General features: G+C 43.3%; 1 protein-coding gene across 6 annotated transcripts in view; it reads right to left on the bottom strand.

Moving 5' to 3' along the window:
* TNK2 (tyrosine kinase non receptor 2) overlaps positions 1–18,431 on the bottom strand; it is a 241,147-nt gene that overhangs the window by 115,820 nt on the left and 106,896 nt on the right. For 3 of the 6 annotated variants that reach the window (XM_040349620.1, XM_040349621.1, XM_040349622.1), the window contains exon 1: positions 63–463. The exons of 2 other annotated variants lie outside the window; for them this stretch is intronic. In XM_040349620.1, coding sequence (XP_040205554.1) covers positions 63–269 — 207 coding nt within the window. In that variant the 5' untranslated portion in view covers positions 270–463. Of the gene's footprint in view, positions 1–62; positions 464–18,431 lie in introns of those variants that run through there. One more of the 6 variants, XM_040349623.1, reaches the window with a different exon arrangement.

Below are 18,431 nucleotides of genomic sequence, written 5' to 3'. Positions count from 1 at the left end.
ACAGAAAATCATTACGTATGAATTTCTACATGCTAACAACCTTTAGAGACTAAAGTACTTACTTTATAAATATTAAAATGTGACAAAAAGGGAAAAGAATTCCTCCATGCTTGAAATCGCTTCATTTCTGCAAGGTTTAGAAAGTCCACAAGAGAATATGCAAAAGCACGAAAAAAACAAGAACCTTTATCCCAAGTTTGGAGGATGCCAATGTTTGTGTAAGAGTTGTGGAGCAAGCAGAGAGATGACAGCATGCCACACACTGACATTCCACGCTCTTCTCCCTCTTGTGGCTAGGTGTTGGTCCCACCGTACAGATCAGCCCAGCAGAGAGAAACAAATGGGAGGATGACTCCTGGGCAAAGTCAGATGAAAACTATTCTGAGACGGGGGCATAGGCTGGAACATTGTGGGTCCTTCTGTGAATTATCCTTCATTCTAAATATAAAAACAACACTAATCACAAAATTCATCTGCTACTTTTTCCTTCTGACAGCTCAAAAAGTGGTAATAAGTTAGATGTGGGAGATATTACATTACGTAATAAATTGTAGCGCTGTATATGCAAAGAAAATTGGATGGATTATTCTAGGGATGATAAACGTTTTGTCTGCTGAACTACATAATAAACTTATAAAAGAGAACAAAAAATGAACTCAAACTCTCTATGAACAAACAAAAACGCTTCCAAATCCACTATCAAAGGTCCAGAAAAAGTTGTAAAAACAGATGAATAAGTGGCGACAGAAATTTGATGTGCCCTTGGAGTCAAAGCAGATAACATTCTGCACTCCCTTCACATGTCCAATACTCCAGAAACACGGAACAGGACCTATTCTCTGCCATAGAAGCTGTTTTTCTGTCCAGTTGCTCATTTGATTTCCTTGGTGTCTCCTGTGAACTTGTCCTGGACATCCAGAGCAATGAGAAATACAAGTGCAGGGCAGACTACGACTAACCTAAAGCACAGCAGCCAACTCTATAGACCAGATCCACTTGGCTATTACACAGACGTCTCTGGGACCTGAAACCTTTCTCCGGCATTGCTACATGTCTGCACATTGCAAATGAGCCATTCCAAAGTGCTGAAAATCCCACAAGGAATTCATGAAAGCAGCATTGCAGGACAGCGGTGGATTATTCCAGTATCCCGTGTTTGTAGCTCTTCCAGGCACTAGTCTTTTTTGCTGCTCTCATTTGTATAACGGAGTATTCCGGACGTTTGTGTGCCTCTCAGAAACAAGCTGCTCAGAGGGTGTTGTCTATGGTCCCAAGCTCATTCCTAGAAGCACAATCTTCTTGGATTGTGGGCCTGCCCCTGCTAAAAACAGACACTCTATGGTGTTCACATGGCTAACTGTTTGAATCACAGCCAAAGGGTCAGATTTAACTGCAGGATGGAGAGTTAATTTCCTGTGGGAGCCTCCATTGGGATTTAAAACAGTCCCTCTCTCATCTGTCAACATCCCTTTAACTACCTCGCTGCCAGAGGAGGCTGCCTCACACTGGACGCCTCACACTGGACTCTATGGGCATTGCTGGGCTCTGGAAATGCCATTACAGCTCGGGAAAATTAAGTTCAGAGGCTATCCAAACCATGGATCTTTTTAAGAGTGTTAACTGTAAGCATCCAACTTTGTTTTCTCTTATCTATTATATAAAGAGGTCCACAGATACAGACAAAGCTCCAACGTAAACTTATAGTGCTGCCCAACAATGCTAATGCTTTACGTAAACTACATTTTTTTCCCTGCACACTTAGTGGTTTATAAAAACAACATTTTACTGCAGCTCTTGTGCATGTGACCCCCCCCCCCCCCCTTTTTACATTATACACAGCATTAATGCACATGCGTTAAAGGGTAACATCACTTATAAAAGTAAGGCCCCTTTCACACGTGCGTTTGCGAATGAAAACGGGACATACATTGGTCCCTATGTGATTGCGGGTGTCAGTGGATGAACATCCGCTGACACCAGATCTCGACCGCCTCTGCAAAGATCCGATTTTGCAGACGAAAGAAAACCCTATTTTTTCTTCCGTCTGCGGATCGGATGAACATGGACATACGGTCCGTGTTCATCCGATCCCCCCATAGGGGAGAGCGGAGAAAAGACAAGGCGGCCCCTGCACAGTGTGCGGAGACCGCCCTGTCATCCGCCAGCTCAGCGGGGATCTACGAAGCGATCCCAGCTGAGCTTACGGAGCATACGGAGGCGGGTCATTACTGATCCGCCCTGTGTGAAAGGGGCCTAATAATAATAATAAAGCATATACAAATGCTGCACAAGACATTTAATTTAAACACTTGCCACTTTTATCCTTTTCCTGGCCAGGCCAGATTTTAGCACTGATGAGGAGGCACTGGTGGGTACTGATGAGGAGACACTGATGAGGCTGCACTGATTGGCAGCACTGGTGGGCACTGACTGGCAGCAATGGTGGGCACTGTTGGGATACTAGTGCCCTGATTATCAGTATAGGTGTCCCCTTAACACAAGCCTGTTATCAGCTCTCCACTCCTCTCACTGTCAGCGTGAGGAAAGGAATGCCGATATCCAGCTTATGTTTACATCATAATCATCATAATCAGCTGTCATTGGACAAAGCTGATTACATGGTAAAGGACCGCTGTGATTGGCCCTTTATCCACGGGGGCGGAGATCGGCACCAAATTCAAAAAAGTAAACAAACACATTACATACAGTATACTGTAATCTTATAGATTACAGTACTGTATGTAAAAAATACACACCCCCCTTGTCCCTAGTGGTCTGCCCAGTGTCCTACATGTTCTTTTATATAATAAAAACTGTTCTTTCTCCCTGCAAACTGTAGATTGTCCATAGCAACCAAAAAGTGTTTCTTTACATCAAAAGTGGTTTTAGAGCAGCTAGAAAACAGCGATAATAAATTAGAATCACTTGCAGAATTGAGCGATAGCGATTTGTGGGGAAATTTGTCATCAAACAATAAAAGTAATGACAGCGACAATTCTGCAACTGAGCAAATTTCACATGTTTTTGATTTGATTACATAATTAAATAATTTTTATTCTAATTACATTATTGTTATAATTATTTATAGTTTATAGTTATTATTTATTATATTAGAATTTATGATTTTTTTTTTACTTTATCATACCCGGGATGTCTACTAGACTCTTTAAGTAAATTGTTCCTAAGAATTACAGGCCTACAATACAAAATGCCAAATTTCCATGCAAAATAATGGTACCGCTTTCAGCACCTAAAATCTGAAATAATCATATCGCCAGGGAGGTTAAAGGTGGGAAAGTTTGTTAAAATCCTTGCATTGTACATTGATCACTCAGATGGTTTATTTTTTTTCTAAACAAAAATAGAGTCAGGCCCCGTACACACGACCGAGGAACTCGACGTGCCAAACACATCGAGTTCCTCGTCGAGTTCAGTGTGGAAGCCGCCGAGGAACTCGGCGGGCCGACTTTTGCCATTGAACAACGAGGAAATAGAGAACATGTTCTCTATTTCCTCGCCGAGGTCCTCGTCGGCTTCCTCGGCCGAAAGTGTACACACGGCCGGGTTTCTCGGCAGAATTCAGCTCTGAACCGAGTTTCTGACTGAATTCTGCCTTACACTTTAAAGCCTTACAGTGGGCTAGATTCAGATAGATTAGCGGATCTTTAGATCCACGTAATCTATCTGATTTACGATCCGCCGGCGCAAATTTGAGAGGCTAGTGCAGTATTCAGAAAGCACTTACCTCGAAACTTGCGCCGGCGGATCGTAAATCCCCCGGCGGAATTCAAATTCCACGGTTAGGGGGAGTGTAGTATTTAAATCAGGCGCGTCCCCGCGCCAATTTAACTGCGCATGCGCCGCAAATTTTCCCAGCGTGCATTACTCCCAATGACGTTGCTAGGACGTCATTGGTTTCAGCGTGAACGTAAATTACGTCCATCCGTATTCGTGACCGACTTACGCAAACAACGTAAAAATTCAAAACTCGGCGCGGGAACGACGACCATACTTAACATTGGATACGCCGCATATAGCAGGGGTAACTATCCGCGGAAAAAGCCGAACGCAAACGACGTAAAAAAAAGCGACGGGCGGGCGTTCGTTTCTGAATCGGCGGATCTCCTAATTTGCATATTCGTTGCGTATACAAATGGAAGCGCCACCTAGCGGCCGGCGGGAGATTGCAACCTAAGATCCGACGGTGTAAGTCACTTACATCTGTCGGATCTAAGGGAGATCTATGCGTAACTGATTCTTATGAATCAGGCGCATAGATACGACCGTCGGATCTCAGAGATACGCCGTCGTATCTCTATCTGAATCTCCCCCAGTGTGTTTATTTTAAATGGGCTAGCAGTATACCTTAAACAAAAAAATAAAATCAGACATGCACTTTTTCTTTTAATACACACCATAAAAGTCCACCTCCAAACAAACATTATATTTTGTTTCGGAAAGAGCAAGGAAAGGTTAGAGACACTTGATTTGTATACATGCCTTTGTCCATATTAAACAGATGTTGCCTCACTTCTCATCGGGCACACAAACAAAATATATTTTAGTGGAGTAAAGAAGGGTTACAACTTCTGGCAATGTCTATACTGTATTGCTCTCCATGTCACTGCCCCTATTACTTTTACGGCAATACAAGAACAGGAAGTGAGGTAAAAAAATCCTACTGGAGTCACAGACCAAAATTAATACCCAGTATTGATGGCAACTCTTCCCCACCATATCCAAAACTAAAAAGAAAAATGAACTAGAATGTGAGCTACTCACATGGATAAGATTGGTCATTAATTTGGATTATAGGACTACACTGAAAGCAACACATTAGCTTGTTTTGAGTGTTTTACCTTACAAAACTCATTTATTTTGTGACACATGCTTCGTGAAAAGATACACAGATGTACATCAAGGGTGAAAAGGAGAAGTTCACATGAAATTGAGAGTCGAAAGTCTAAGTCCTGCTCTGACTCTCAGTTCTCTTGAGCTGTCGAGTCAAACCCAGATCATGCAAAGCATTATTGCAGGTGTTATGAACTGCCATATTCAATTTTACTTATGATGATTTCATTTATTACACCATCCCTAAAGTGGAACTTCCCGCTGATCGGAACCCTCCCCCCCTCTGGTGTCACATTTGACACCTTTCAGGGGGGTGCAGATACCTGTCTAAAGACAGGTATTTGCACCAACTTCCGGCCACAGTCTGCGGGAAGACTGCAGGCAGGACGTCACCTCCCGTCCTCCCCCCGTTGTGCTCTGGGAACACTCGGCTCCCAGAGCACAGTGGGAGCCAATCAGCAGGCACAGTGCAACTCGCGCATGCGCCGTAGGGAACCGGGCAGTGGAGCCGGAGCGCTTCACTTCCTGGTTCCCTCACCGAGGATGGCGGGGGGGGGGGGGGGGCAGCAGAGTGACAAGCGATTGCTCCACCTCTGCTGCGGACGGCGCTGGACTCCAGGACAGGTAAGTGTTCCGATATTAAAAGTCAGCAGCTGCAGTATTTGTAACTGCTGGCTTTCAATTTTTTTTTCAGCAGACATCCTCTTTAAGGTTATTTTATCTCTTTACTATTATGTATTGTATATACTACATAAAAAAGCTACTTAAAGTGATACTAAAGTCTTGTTTTTTTCCTTTAAAATAATAAACATGTTATACTTACCTGCTCTGTGTAGTGATTTTGCACAGAGCAGCTCCTCTTCAGCACTTCTGGCCCCTCCCCCCTGTCGAGTGCCCCCACAGCAAGCGTCTTGCTATGGGGGCCCCTGGGTCGAGCCAAAGCTCCCTATGTCCATTCAGACACAGAGCTGTGGTTCGTCCTTGCCCCCTCTCTCTCCTGATTGGCTGAGTTTAATTGACTGCAGCAGGAGCCAATGGTGCCACTGCGGTGTCTCAGCCAATCAGAAGGAAGAGTGCCAGATGATCGAGGCACTTGTGGACATCGCTGGATAGAGAGGGAGCTCAGGTAAGTATTAGGGGGGCTTCTACACACAGAAGGTTTTTTAACTTAATGTATTAAGATTAAAAAAAAAACACACACACTTTGGGGGTTATTTATGAAAAGGCAAATCCACTTTGCACTACAAGTGCAAACTACAAGTGCAAAGTTCACTTGAAATTGCACTTTAAGTGCACTTGGAAGTGCAGTTGCTGTAAATCTGAGGGGTAGATCTGAAATGAGGGGAAGCTCTGCTGATTTTATCATCCAATCATGTGCAAGCTAAAATGCTGTTTTTTATTATCCTTGCATGTTCCCCTCGGATCTACAGTGACTGCACTTTCAGTGCAATTTCAAGTGCACTTTGCACTTTTAGTGCAAAGTGGCTTTGTCTTTAGTAAATAAGCCCCATTCTGCCTTTACAACCACTTTGACAAATATTTTGAAAACGCAATTTGCCATTTTTAATTTACTCACTATAATATGAATATGGAATTGGGCTTTGGCATGTATATGTGTGTTGTGCCACCAGTTCTCAAAAGAGAGAGTCAGCAAACAACTGATGAATTCAACTACAAACACATTATTCTAATAATCTTTCCATCCAAAACATTATGGAAGTTTCAGGCTAAGGTGTTCTACAAAATAAGGCTGGGGGAGGAAGACTGATAAAGAACCCTATACCTGGAGCACATAGCAAGACAACTCCCAGGAGCCTGGTCACCACCCCAGATAGCAAGCAATCGTGCTGAAAGTTTGAAAATGACTTGCTAAGCTCTTGCTAGACTTGTCAGGCTTCACTCATTTGTTGCACAATTGCAGCAAGTCTGCATTGCATGACTCCAGATCAACTTTCTTTGCAAACATTCTGCAAGTCCTGGTTCAGTTATGTTGTGCAATAGTCATCCCACCACAGGGGTCACTGTGGCTGAATTTTCATGCTGTAGACTTGCAGAGCTCTTGCTGTAGACTCAACACTGCAACTTTGCTCTTGCTAGAGACTTGTCACTCAAATCTGCTACAAATTGGAAACGTGTCAACTAGATCTTGTGCTTCAAGTGCTCTGCAAGTATACAACTTGACAAAGAAAATGTGCAGAAAGTTAACAGACTAACAATTCAATACTGTCACATATTTTCACTTTTTTTATTGTCACTGGAAATGCATCCTTTCTTGGAACTCAAAAGTAATGTATTAACTGGCATAGTATACCAATTTGCTCCTGAACATTGCAATGTCTTCAGAGAATGTTCTCGCAGGGACTCATTTCATTCTCTGTATTATGTACCAAACAATGCCAGTGAAATGTACTTATAACTGAGCTTTACTTACTAGGACATATTATAGAACATAAAGGATCACTATCCAAAACCAAAATATTGCATTACATATTAGACGTGTGCATTCGTTTTCGTCCGAATTTCAGGTATTTTCGTTATCGTTTTAACAAACAATAACGAAAGCACAGAAAACGAAAATCGAAAGATCCGACATAAACAAATGCTTTATTTTCATTTTCGTTGCGGTCGAATGTGCCTAACCTTAAAGAAGTGTTCCAGCCTTTTTTTAAGTTTATTAAACTTTTTGAAAGTGTAGCTGCTGGCTTTTAATAAACAGACACTTACCTGCTCCACGATTCCAGTGACGCGCCGGCCGGGGCTCCGCTCCTCGCCCCCCCCTCTTCATTCCTAGTGTGGGCACCCGGCAGTGACAGCTTTCGGCTTCACGGCCGGGCACCCACTGCGCATGCGCGAGCAGCACTGCGCATGCGCGAGCGGCGCCGTCCGATTGGACAGGCGCTCGCCTACAGGGAGGGGCTGCAATAAGGCGATTAAGCTATTCGCCTTACCAGCCCCTCGGCGGAAGGAGGAAGTGGGACAGGAAGTCCCACTCCTCCTGAAGCCCCCACTCCCCCCCCAAAATAATTACATGCCAAATGTGGCATGTAAGTGGGCAAGGAGTGGATTAAGCGGAAGTTCCATTTTTAGGTGGAACTCTGCTTTAACTCTATTAGTCCAATATTATTCTACATAAAGAGAAAAGATTTGACATTATAGAGACATGAAGAAGAGTCGACATAGAGAGAAAAGATTCGACATTATAGAGACATGAAGATTCGACGAAGTAGCTAAAAACATACGATCGCAGCGAGCGGACATTTATGGTGAAATGCTCTGCCCATAGGCTATAGAAGAATTCTAATGTTGGTTGACTAGTAATAATAATTAATAAATATAATTATTATTAGTCATACAACATTAGAATTCTACTCTAGCTTGTAGGCGGAACATTCGACCGGAAATGTACGATTGCGGCATCGTACAATTTCGCTGCTCCGTCGAATCTTTTTTTTTTTAAAGATTCTGGCGAATCTTCTATTTTTTTTTAAAGATTCCTTCGAATCTTTTTAGAACATTCGACAGACACCATAAGCTTTCAATGACAGATTCGACCTTAATTAATTAGGATTTTCGGACTAATGCATTTTTTTAACGAAAAAATAAATAAATAAAGACGAATTTCGGCAGTAACTAAATAAATGTATTTTTCGGACGAAAACTAAATTCCGAAACTAAATATTTCAGTGTGCACATGTCTATTATATATTATGTGAAAGAGCTTCTATTAACAATTGCACCAATAAACTGTATGTACCACTCATGGATCACAACAGAGATACCGGACATGTAAATTACATGTATGCCCTATTGCTCCTTGCAAACTGCTAATGCAAACTAAAATAGGCGATTTGGATAAGAAGAAAGCCAGCATAATATTAGAAAATATGGGCATCCCCCCATTACACCACCCTGAATCGAATTACCCCTACAGTAATACCTCAGATTGCGAGTAACGCGGTTAATGAGGGTTTCTCAATACGAGCTATTATTATTTTTTAAATCCTGACTCGGTTTGCGAGTGTTGTTTTGTATAACAAGCAGGATTCAAGTCTCTAGGGTGTGCAGTACCGCATTTGGCCAGAGGTGCGGGGGCAATGGTGACACTCGGAGCTGTCCAGAGGCGCTCGGAAACTCAGTTCCTGAGTGTTTCCGAGCCTTTTCGAGTGTATCCAATCGGTATCCGAGTATTTCCGAGTCTCTCCAGGGCCCCCCGTCTCTGGCCACATGCAGTATTGCATGCAATAGAAGTCAATGTGGAACAAATTATCTTCGTTTACATTGACTTCTATAGGGAAACTTGCTTTGATATGCGAGTGCTTTGGATTACAAGCATTCTCCTGGAACGTATTATGTTCATAATCAAAGGTTCCACTGTATTCCTAATAAAATCCTGAAAACTAGAAGAAAAAAAAAAGAAGGAAGACCCATAAGTAAACAAAGTCATGGAAATAGGAAATAATATAGTTTACACCACACTTTAAGACCTGGTAGGGCAGAAACATAGGAACTGTCAATGTGGACTTGTTTGTGAAGGTGTGCAATTTGGGGTTGTTATCCTGATCCTTTCTTCAACAGTCAGTGACTTGGAAAACATGCACATATCAGGTGGCAAGCAACAGATCTACACATACTTAACCTGGGTCAGTGACCAATCAGACACTAAAGGCAAGATAAGTATGAGCCCCAATGCCCATTTCTGCAAAAACAAGTCATCAACAGAAGCGCCCTTATTTTTGTTCTAACGAGATCCTTTTACCTCAATTTGGTTTAGAGCATACAAAGCCTCAATGTAGTCCTAATAACTCAAGCCATATCTGGTACCCAGGAAACCACTAAAACTCCTACCAATAACAAAAGTTGTTATATAAAGCCACATTAAGAAGAATGACATGAAAATTCCATGAAACTATATAATTCATACAGAAATATGTTTTCACTGTTCTCACTGCTGAATGTTGAACACCGAAATGTGTCTTGTTGATGTGGGTTACAGCTTTTGGTATATGACTACTGTTCTCGTCAATGCCTTCTCAAAAAAAAAAAAACCTTTAGGCTTGGTTCACATATATGCAAATTGGATAAGTTTTTAACCGCATGTCTGCCTCTTGTACCACTGTCTTTCCCTGTAATAGACAGGGTCCAGCACTCTTATCAGACATCAGTCAGAGAGAAGCACTGGCTGGCATGACCGATTGTCCTTCTGTGGGAAAATCAGTTCTACGGTACACCTACTCAGAGACTATGTACATCCCAAACCAGGCTTTATTCATATCACTTTAGCCCGTTTCAAATGTGCTTCAGCTAGTATAGCAGCAGTGTAAACAGAACGCTTTGACAAAGCATTTGCAGAGCTTTCAGCAAGCTTTAAAAGTACCATTCAACTCCCATTTGTAGATGTTGAACACAGATCCTAATGGGAGTGTTGATTGGCACATTAAACAAGCTGCTAGCAGGATTCGGCACTTCTTGAAGCTGCTAGCAGCATGTTTAACCACTTGCCACCCGCCCACCATCAAATGATGGAGGGACAGTGCAGCTCTCGTTCTGGGAGGACATCATATGACGGCGTCCCAGAACAGCCGTTATTGCGTGCCCGTGGGGGGCACGCAGCAGCGGTCATGGCCGCACCCTGTTGCTAGGACATGGCATGACCCCAATCTCTGTAATAAGTCTCGGCCCTTTAACCATGTGATCAGCTGGTCACATGTAAATGCGGAAGTGCCATGAACCGGCTTGCTTCGTCTCACACTGACAGAGTGTGTGGCGAGGAGTGCCGATCAGCGGCATCTCCTTGCAGATGAGACCTGGGTAGGTAATCAATTATCAGTGTCCTGATTACAAGAAAGCCCCATCAGTGCCACCAATCAGTGCCCACTCATCAGTGCTGCCCATTAATGGCCATCAGTGCCTCCCATCAGTGTCCATCAGCACTGCCTATCCGTGCCGCTTATCAGTGCTGCCCATCAGTGCCCACGATTTTTGCCTATCAGTGCACATCAATTCGGCATATCGGTGCCCATCAGTGCCACCTCATCAGTGCCCACCAGTGCAGCCTATCAGTGCCCATCAGTGCAGCCTCATCACCGCACATCAGTTAAGGAAAAACATGTACTTATTTACAAATTTACTCACAGAAATTAAGAAAATAAATGTTTTTTAAACATTTTCCATCTATTTTCTTTTTTTTTTTTTGTAAAAAAAAAAAAATGAAAATCCCAGCAGTAATTAAATACCAACAAAAGAAAGATCTACTTGTCTAAAGAAAAAGATAAAAAAATAATTTGGGTACAGTGTTGCATGACCGCGCAATTGTCATTCAAAATTCAACCGTTGATCTTTAGAGGACAAATCTTAAGAGGACATTGACAGTTGTTATTCCGGATCTGAAAAGGTTGACTACATAAAGGATTGCCAACGGGCAAAAAAACGATTGGTGGGTCCAAAGTTTTGAACCACAGTGTCCAATCTTTCATGCATCTTTACACAGTAACAGAACATCCATCTGACACACATTGCCCTTTCTTTTAATCAAATGCACTTAAAGCAAGTTAGACACTGAGATGTGTACTGTGCTTTCATTCACTGCAAACAAGCTATAAGCAAATGCTATGAAAACCCAGCCCACTGTGCATGTGCACCAAATGTTTATTGTGGTGAAGCACACTATTCCATTATGGCTGCCAGTGCTTCATTTTAATATACAAGTGGGGGGAAAAAATGTACCTATCCAGCAGTGTAAAAACCCAGATTGCTAACATTCATTTGTAGACTGCTGTAAAAGTAGGTAAATGAATGATGTAGGAAACTCAGCAGGTTGATTTGGTCATTTAGCCTCCGCTAACATTAATTTCTGCTCTCTCAGTTCTAAGTACTATAAGCACATTACTGGATCCGATCATTCGCTCAGGATTATTCCAGGTTATTTAATGCTAGCTCCATATTTGGCCATGGCCTATATACAAGGATTCTCTGTGCTGTAATATTTAAGGCAGGTACAATATCTGCATGGCGGGCTCAGTAGGCCGTGCACTAAGTGGCATCTCTAACAGAGTCTGGCATTCCCACGCTAAACATAAACTCTCACATAGGAGCGGAAATTCATTTATCCAAACACGTCCTTCAGACTGCCATGTTATCAGGAGAGCCTGGCATTTAACCCCTGAAATATCACAACAAATTAACTCTCTCATACTGCACTATTATAACGCATTCATGCAAACATTTTACACAATAATATTCAGGCTGATGTTTCACGTTGCTTTACTTGATATAGAACACCAACTCTAAGCAAAATCATTTTTAAAACTAGACTTCTAAACTGTAGAAATAACATGATATAGAGATTACATGTTCAAAATAATAATATAAAAGGTTCAATAGGAGGCAGCAGCGTTTTATTCCAATAAAATGCTTACCTTGAAAATAAAAAATAAAAGAATACATCTGGATATTTGACTTCTTCGTGATGGTTGTCACATTGGAAGGTTTCTAGAGTAATGGAGGCAGTGGGTGGGTTTATATTCCCTTCCCCTCTCAGACCAGAAGTGTGCACCTTCCTCCCACTCCCCCTGGGAAGACAATGAGCCTAGAACCCCCCATCTCTCTTCCTAGGCCAGAGGAGCACAGAGCATAGTTGCCAACGGCAAACCTGTCATTTCAACCAGTAAACTCGAGAGACACACGGTTTTTGGGGGGTCTTTCTCAGGTCTCTGGGCAGGTAAAGCAAACCTGTCATTTCAACCAGTAAACTCTAGAGACACGCGGTTTTTGGGGGGTCTTTCTCAGGTCTCTGGGCAGGTAAAGCAAACCTGTCATTTCAACCAGTAAACTCTAGAGACACGCGGTTTTTGGGGGGTCTTTCTCAGGTCTCTGGGCAGGTAAAGCAAACCTGTCATTTCAACCAGTAAACTCTAGAGACACGCGGTTTTTGGGGGGTCTTTCTCAGGTCTCTGGGCAGGTAAAGCAAACCTGTCATTTCAACCAGTAAACTCGAGAGACACACGGTTTTTGGGGGGTCTTTCTCAGGTCTCTGGGCAGGTAAAGCAAACCTGTCTTTTTAACCAGTAAACTCGAGAGACACACGGTTTTTGGGGGGTCTTTCTCAGGTCTCTGGGCAGTTAAAGCAAACCTGTCATTTCAACCAGTAAACTCGAGAGACACACGGTTTTTGGGGGTTCTTTCTCAGGTCTCTGGGCAGTTAAAGCAAACCTGTCAAGTTTCTTAGAGATGATCTGCATGATGAGGTCACCAGAGGGAGGGAATGGGGAGAGTCAAACACCAAGTTGGCAGAGAGCCTGAAAGCTCCAGGCTCAGCCTCTCCTCCTCTTTGCTGAGGTGACATGGGGGTACAAGGACAGCAGAAGCAGTGTGGGGTTTAGTGAAAGGGGTGCTGGGTAGCAGTGAGTTTCAAAGTCAAGGTTGGTGTGGGTCAGGAAGGTTTAGTGTAAGGGCTGAAGGAGAGTGCAGTGGTAGGGGTGCCATAGCAGGGAAATGCAATGTCAGGGTGCAGAGTACCCAGTGGTACTAAGTTCTTCATAGGCTTGAATATAAACAGCTGCCTACTTGTAAGCCTGCAAGGAAGCTTCTTCACCTGAGTACCACTCGACAGGGCGTAGGCACCACATTGCTCTCTGATCTAAAGTAAGTCTAATGGGGTTTAGTTAGCATGGGGAGGAACACCTTTAAAATATATAAAAGTGTAGTTGGGCCCCCTCTAGACCTATGTGTTGTAGTAACATGTATTTTACCTCAGTGCACAGAAATACGTGGCACTCTGCGCAGTGTGTTGTGATGTTATTAATTAAGAATGGCCCCCCAAAGCATATGCACAGCGAGTGCCAATGGGCTTGCATTGCAGAACACAACAACGCATGTGCTTTGCATTGTGGTGCATGTCTGGCTTTCCTTCCATTGCCTTATGCTAGCTGTCTTAACATAACACAATTTAACTACTTGCCGACCAGCCGCCGTAGTTTTGTTTGGGAGCCACGTCGCAGGACCGAGCAATTGTCAGTTAAAGCGACGCAGTGCCGAATCGCAAAAAGTGCTCTGGTCTTTGATCAGCAATATGGTCCGGGGCTAAGTGGTTAACATGCACTGCAATGAAATGACAAACTGTGCAGGGGAACTTAACCACTTGCCACCCATCCTATTGTGGAGTGACCTCCGCAATGTGGCAGGATAAGACGATCGTGCGTGCACGATGATTGCTGGTACTGTGCATCACTTTGATACACCAGATCTCCGATGTGGTAAGTGGTAACTGTGAAGATAAAAAGCTTTCCTTGGTTCCGCGTTGACAGGGAGAGCCGTAGAGGGGGGTCTGCACTGATAATCAACGCACTGATTATCAGTGCAGCCACCATCAGAGGTGCCTACCAAAATGCCAATCAGTGCCCATCAGTAACGCCTGTCAGTGTCTCCCCATCAGTGCTGCCCATCAGTGCCTCCTCATCATTGTCCTTCAGTGTCGCCCATCAGTTCCACCTCTCGGTGCAGCCTAATCAGTGCCGACTTATCTGTGCTTATCTGTGCCCATCAGTGCTGCCTCATCAGCGCACGTCGATGAAGAAGAAAAATCACCTGTTTTCAAACTATGAAAATTTTGTCTTTTTTCTTCTTTTTTTTTGCACGCCAAAAAAAACAGCAGTGATTAAATACCACCAACATGAAGCTGTATGTGTGTGAAAAAAATTATAAAAATGTTATTTGCATTTGTCATTCAAAGTGTGAGAGTGCTGAAAGCTGAAAATTGCCCTGGGCAGGAAAGGGGTTTATTTTACAAGTGTGTGCCAACCAGGAGACTACCTGGCCAAGGTACTATGGTGCTGTCAGCAAGGGTGGTGCTCTGCCCAGGGCTCAGTGACAGGGTACCCAAATCTTCTAGCAACTCCTGTGGGGGTTTACTGCAAGCACTTTGCGCAATATCCTTTCCTCTTTACATTGCCATTGTCTAGTTAGTGTAGTATTAACCCCTTGTTAACCACAATACAGGGCACATTTACCCCCTTCCTGCCAAGGCCCGCTTTCAGTGCTGTCACACTTTGAATGACAATTACGCGGTCATGAAACTGTACCCAAACTAGATTTTTATCATTTTGTTCACACAAATAGAGCTTTCTTTTGGTGCTATTTAACCACTTATCCAACGCCCGCCGTCAAATGACGGCGGGAGGCAGACCCTATTGTTCTGGGAGGATGTCATATGACATCACGCCTTTCTAAGCCACTAGGGACCCGATGCTCGTGCCCGGCGGCCGCCATGGCCGCTGGGCACCCGTGATTGCCCAGTAACTGAGCAGGACCGTGGATCTGTGTTTAAACACTTAGAGCCACGTCCTGTCAGGGAGAGGGGACCGATAGTGTGTCCCTTGTACATAGGGACACAGATCAGTCACCTCCCCCAGTCACTCCCCTCCCCTCACAGTAAGAATCACTCCCTAGAAAATACATTAACCCCTTGATCGCCCCCTAGTGTTAACCCCTTCCCTGACAGTCACATTTATACAGTAATGAATGCATTTTTATAGCAGGGTTGGCTGTATAATTTAACCACTTCAGCTCCGGAAGATTTACCCCTGTTACTTATAACTGACAATTGAGCGTTCGTGCAACACTGTACACCAGGGTTCTACGAACTCCAGGCTCCATTGCCACTAGAATTCGCGACCTGGCGCCTGGGGCATCCTGTGTCTCCATGCGCCCTGCCGCGCGATCGTGTTGGGACACGCCGGCCGGCCGATAATTGAGGCCGCGGCTTTTTACAGGCCTATGCTTTCTTTCTGTGAGGGTACTGATGAGGTTGCACTGGTGGGCACTAATGGATACTGATAGGCTGCACTGATGGGCTGCACCAGTGGGCACTGATAGGCTGCACCCCACCTCTCCACCCTAAACAATTATCTCCTCCCCACCCTAGGTTTTTTGGGATGAAGGGAAACAAAACGGCCTAAAATATCGGCCGCAAAAGTTGGCAACACATATCGGCCATCGGCCTCCCCGATTTCCAAATATCGGCATCGGCCAGAGAAAAACCCATATCGGTCAACCTCTAATCCTTTTGTTTCCACAGCTTTCTTTTGGTGGTATTTGATCACTACTGCATATATATATACACACACACACATATATAAAAAAAGATATTAATAAACATATATATTTATTAACTCCAACAAATGGGGTTAGTAGCACCTGTACAATGCAAAGTATATACGTTACACATACAAAATATGTAGATAATGTTAAGTTATATAATAATTCCACACTGTAGATACAACCATTGCCCACAGGGCATGACACTGAATAAAGATCTCAAAAAGGAAATACCTTTCTGGAGACTGCTCTTCAGTGTTTTCAGATCCAGTGCCAACAACAAAATGTTATCCGGTCTACAAAAAACAACAGTCATTCACTGTGCAGGTGTGCCTTCTTATTTCAAGTGTATGAGACTTTTAGCGTATGCCTAAGACAAATCTTGGAAAACAAGGTAGCCCTCAACCCAATCATAGTTGGCTAGTGTGAAACATCATACAAGTAGCTGCTGATGATTGTACACAGAGACAAGTATGCCACTGTTTCAGCAGGTTACATGCAATCCTTCACAAGCTTGTGAGAACTTTTAATAAAGTGCACCAAACTTTTGGACGAGTTATAATCCTATTGTTTTTCTTTTTACTTAGGCCAAACAATAATTTTCTTCTTTTAGGCTCATGGAACATCTCTAAACTAAGAACTATTTTAAACATCACAGTAACACTGTATAAATAAAGCACATATAATTATTTTTAAAGTGCATCCACTAAACCCCAAAATAACAATGTACTATATTGTAGATAGTGTCCTGAGATGTGGCGGCGCATTTGTTTTCTTTTCTCAGGCTAAGAACATTTTTAACAAGCGCAGAAAATCCATGTTAGCCTGGCCAAAAATGAAGCGCTCTCGTCACTTCCTGTGGGTTGGCCTGGAAGCATAAAACAACGTTATGATTTTTGAGTAAACTACTAACCCAATTATCCCCCATATAGATTAACCACTTAAGGACCTTGGCTGTTTTTCCGATTTGGCGTTTTACAAGACTAAAACTGTTTTTTTTGCTAGAAAATTACTTAAAACCCCCAAACATTATATATATATTTTTCTAACACAATAGAGAATAAAATGGCGGTCATTGCAATACTTTTTGTCACACCGTATTTGCGCAGCGGTCTTACAAGCGCACTTTTTGGAAAATAAAATCACTTTTTTTAATATAAAAATTAGACAACAGTAAAGTTAGCCCAATGTTTTTATATATTGTGAAAGATAATGTTACGCCGAGTAAAATGATACCCAACATGTCTTATTTATTTTTATTTATTTTATTACTTTTTACACTGAAAAAAAATAAAAATAAATTGATCACTTTTATTCCTATTACAAGGAATGTAAACATCCCTTGTAATAGAAAAAAGCATGACAGGTCCTCTTAAATATGAGATCTGGGGTCAAAAAGACCTCAGATCTCATATTTGGGCTTAAATGCAAAAAAAAAAAAAAAAAAAATTTGGAAACGTCATTTTTTCAAATGACAAAAAAAAAAATTGTCTCTTTAAGAGGCTGGGCGGGACTGACGTTTTGACGTCACTTACGCCCAGCAGAGCTATGGGGACGGGCGAAGGAGATTTTTCCTTCAGTCTCGTCCCCGCTCAGCTGCCGAACGGTCCCGATCGCCTCCGCCGCTACCGACGGCTACGGTAAGCGGCGGAGGGCGCGGGAGAGCGGCGGGAGCCCCTCTCCCACCACCGATAACGGCGATCTCGCGGCGAATCCGCCGCGGAGACCACCGTTATCGTTTACCAGACCGCGCACACTAAAGATTGATACCTCGGTTGTGGCAGCAGCTGCTGCCGTTACCGAGATATCAATCTTTAAAAAATGGACGTACATCATCGTGCGCAGGTCTGGAAGTGGTTAATCTTTACACTGGAAAAAAAAAAGTGGATCACTTTTATTACAAGGAATGTAAACATCCCTTGTAATAGAAAAAAGCATGACAGGTCCTCTTAAATATGAGATCTGGGGTCAAAAAGACTCATATTTAGACTTAAATGCAAAAAAATAAATTTTTTGTCATTTGAAAAAATGACAACTAGAAAATATTGCTTTAAGAAGCATGGGCGGAAGTGACGTTTTGACGTCACTTCCGCCCTGCTATGCTATGGGGACGGGTGGGGGCCATCTTGCCCTCACTCGTATCCCAGCCGACCAGGGGACAGGACCCGATCGACTCCGCCGCTACCGACGGCTCCGATAAGCGGCGGGAGGGGGGGCCCTCTCCCGCCGCCGATAACGGTGATCTCGCTGCGAATCCTCCGCGGAGACCGCCGTTATCGTGTACAGGACCGCTCACAGTAAAGATAGGTATCTCGATTGTGGCAGCAGCTGCTGCCGTTACCGAGATATCCATCTTTAAAAACAGGACGTATATAGTTGTGAGCAGGTCCTTAAGTGGTGAAAGAGGAACTGCAGTCTGCTCACATAATTTGTAATAAAAACATCTATGCCATTATGAAGCTTCCCTCCAACCACTTTGCATATTATTT

Source organism: Rana temporaria, chromosome 4 (genome assembly GCF_905171775.1).
Source record: "Rana temporaria chromosome 4, aRanTem1.1, whole genome shotgun sequence".
In the NCBI taxonomy this organism is placed as follows: Eukaryota; Metazoa; Chordata; class Amphibia; order Anura; family Ranidae; genus Rana; species Rana temporaria.
Note: the sequence above shows the minus strand (reverse complement) of the source record. Positions and strands in the feature narration are given on the sequence as shown.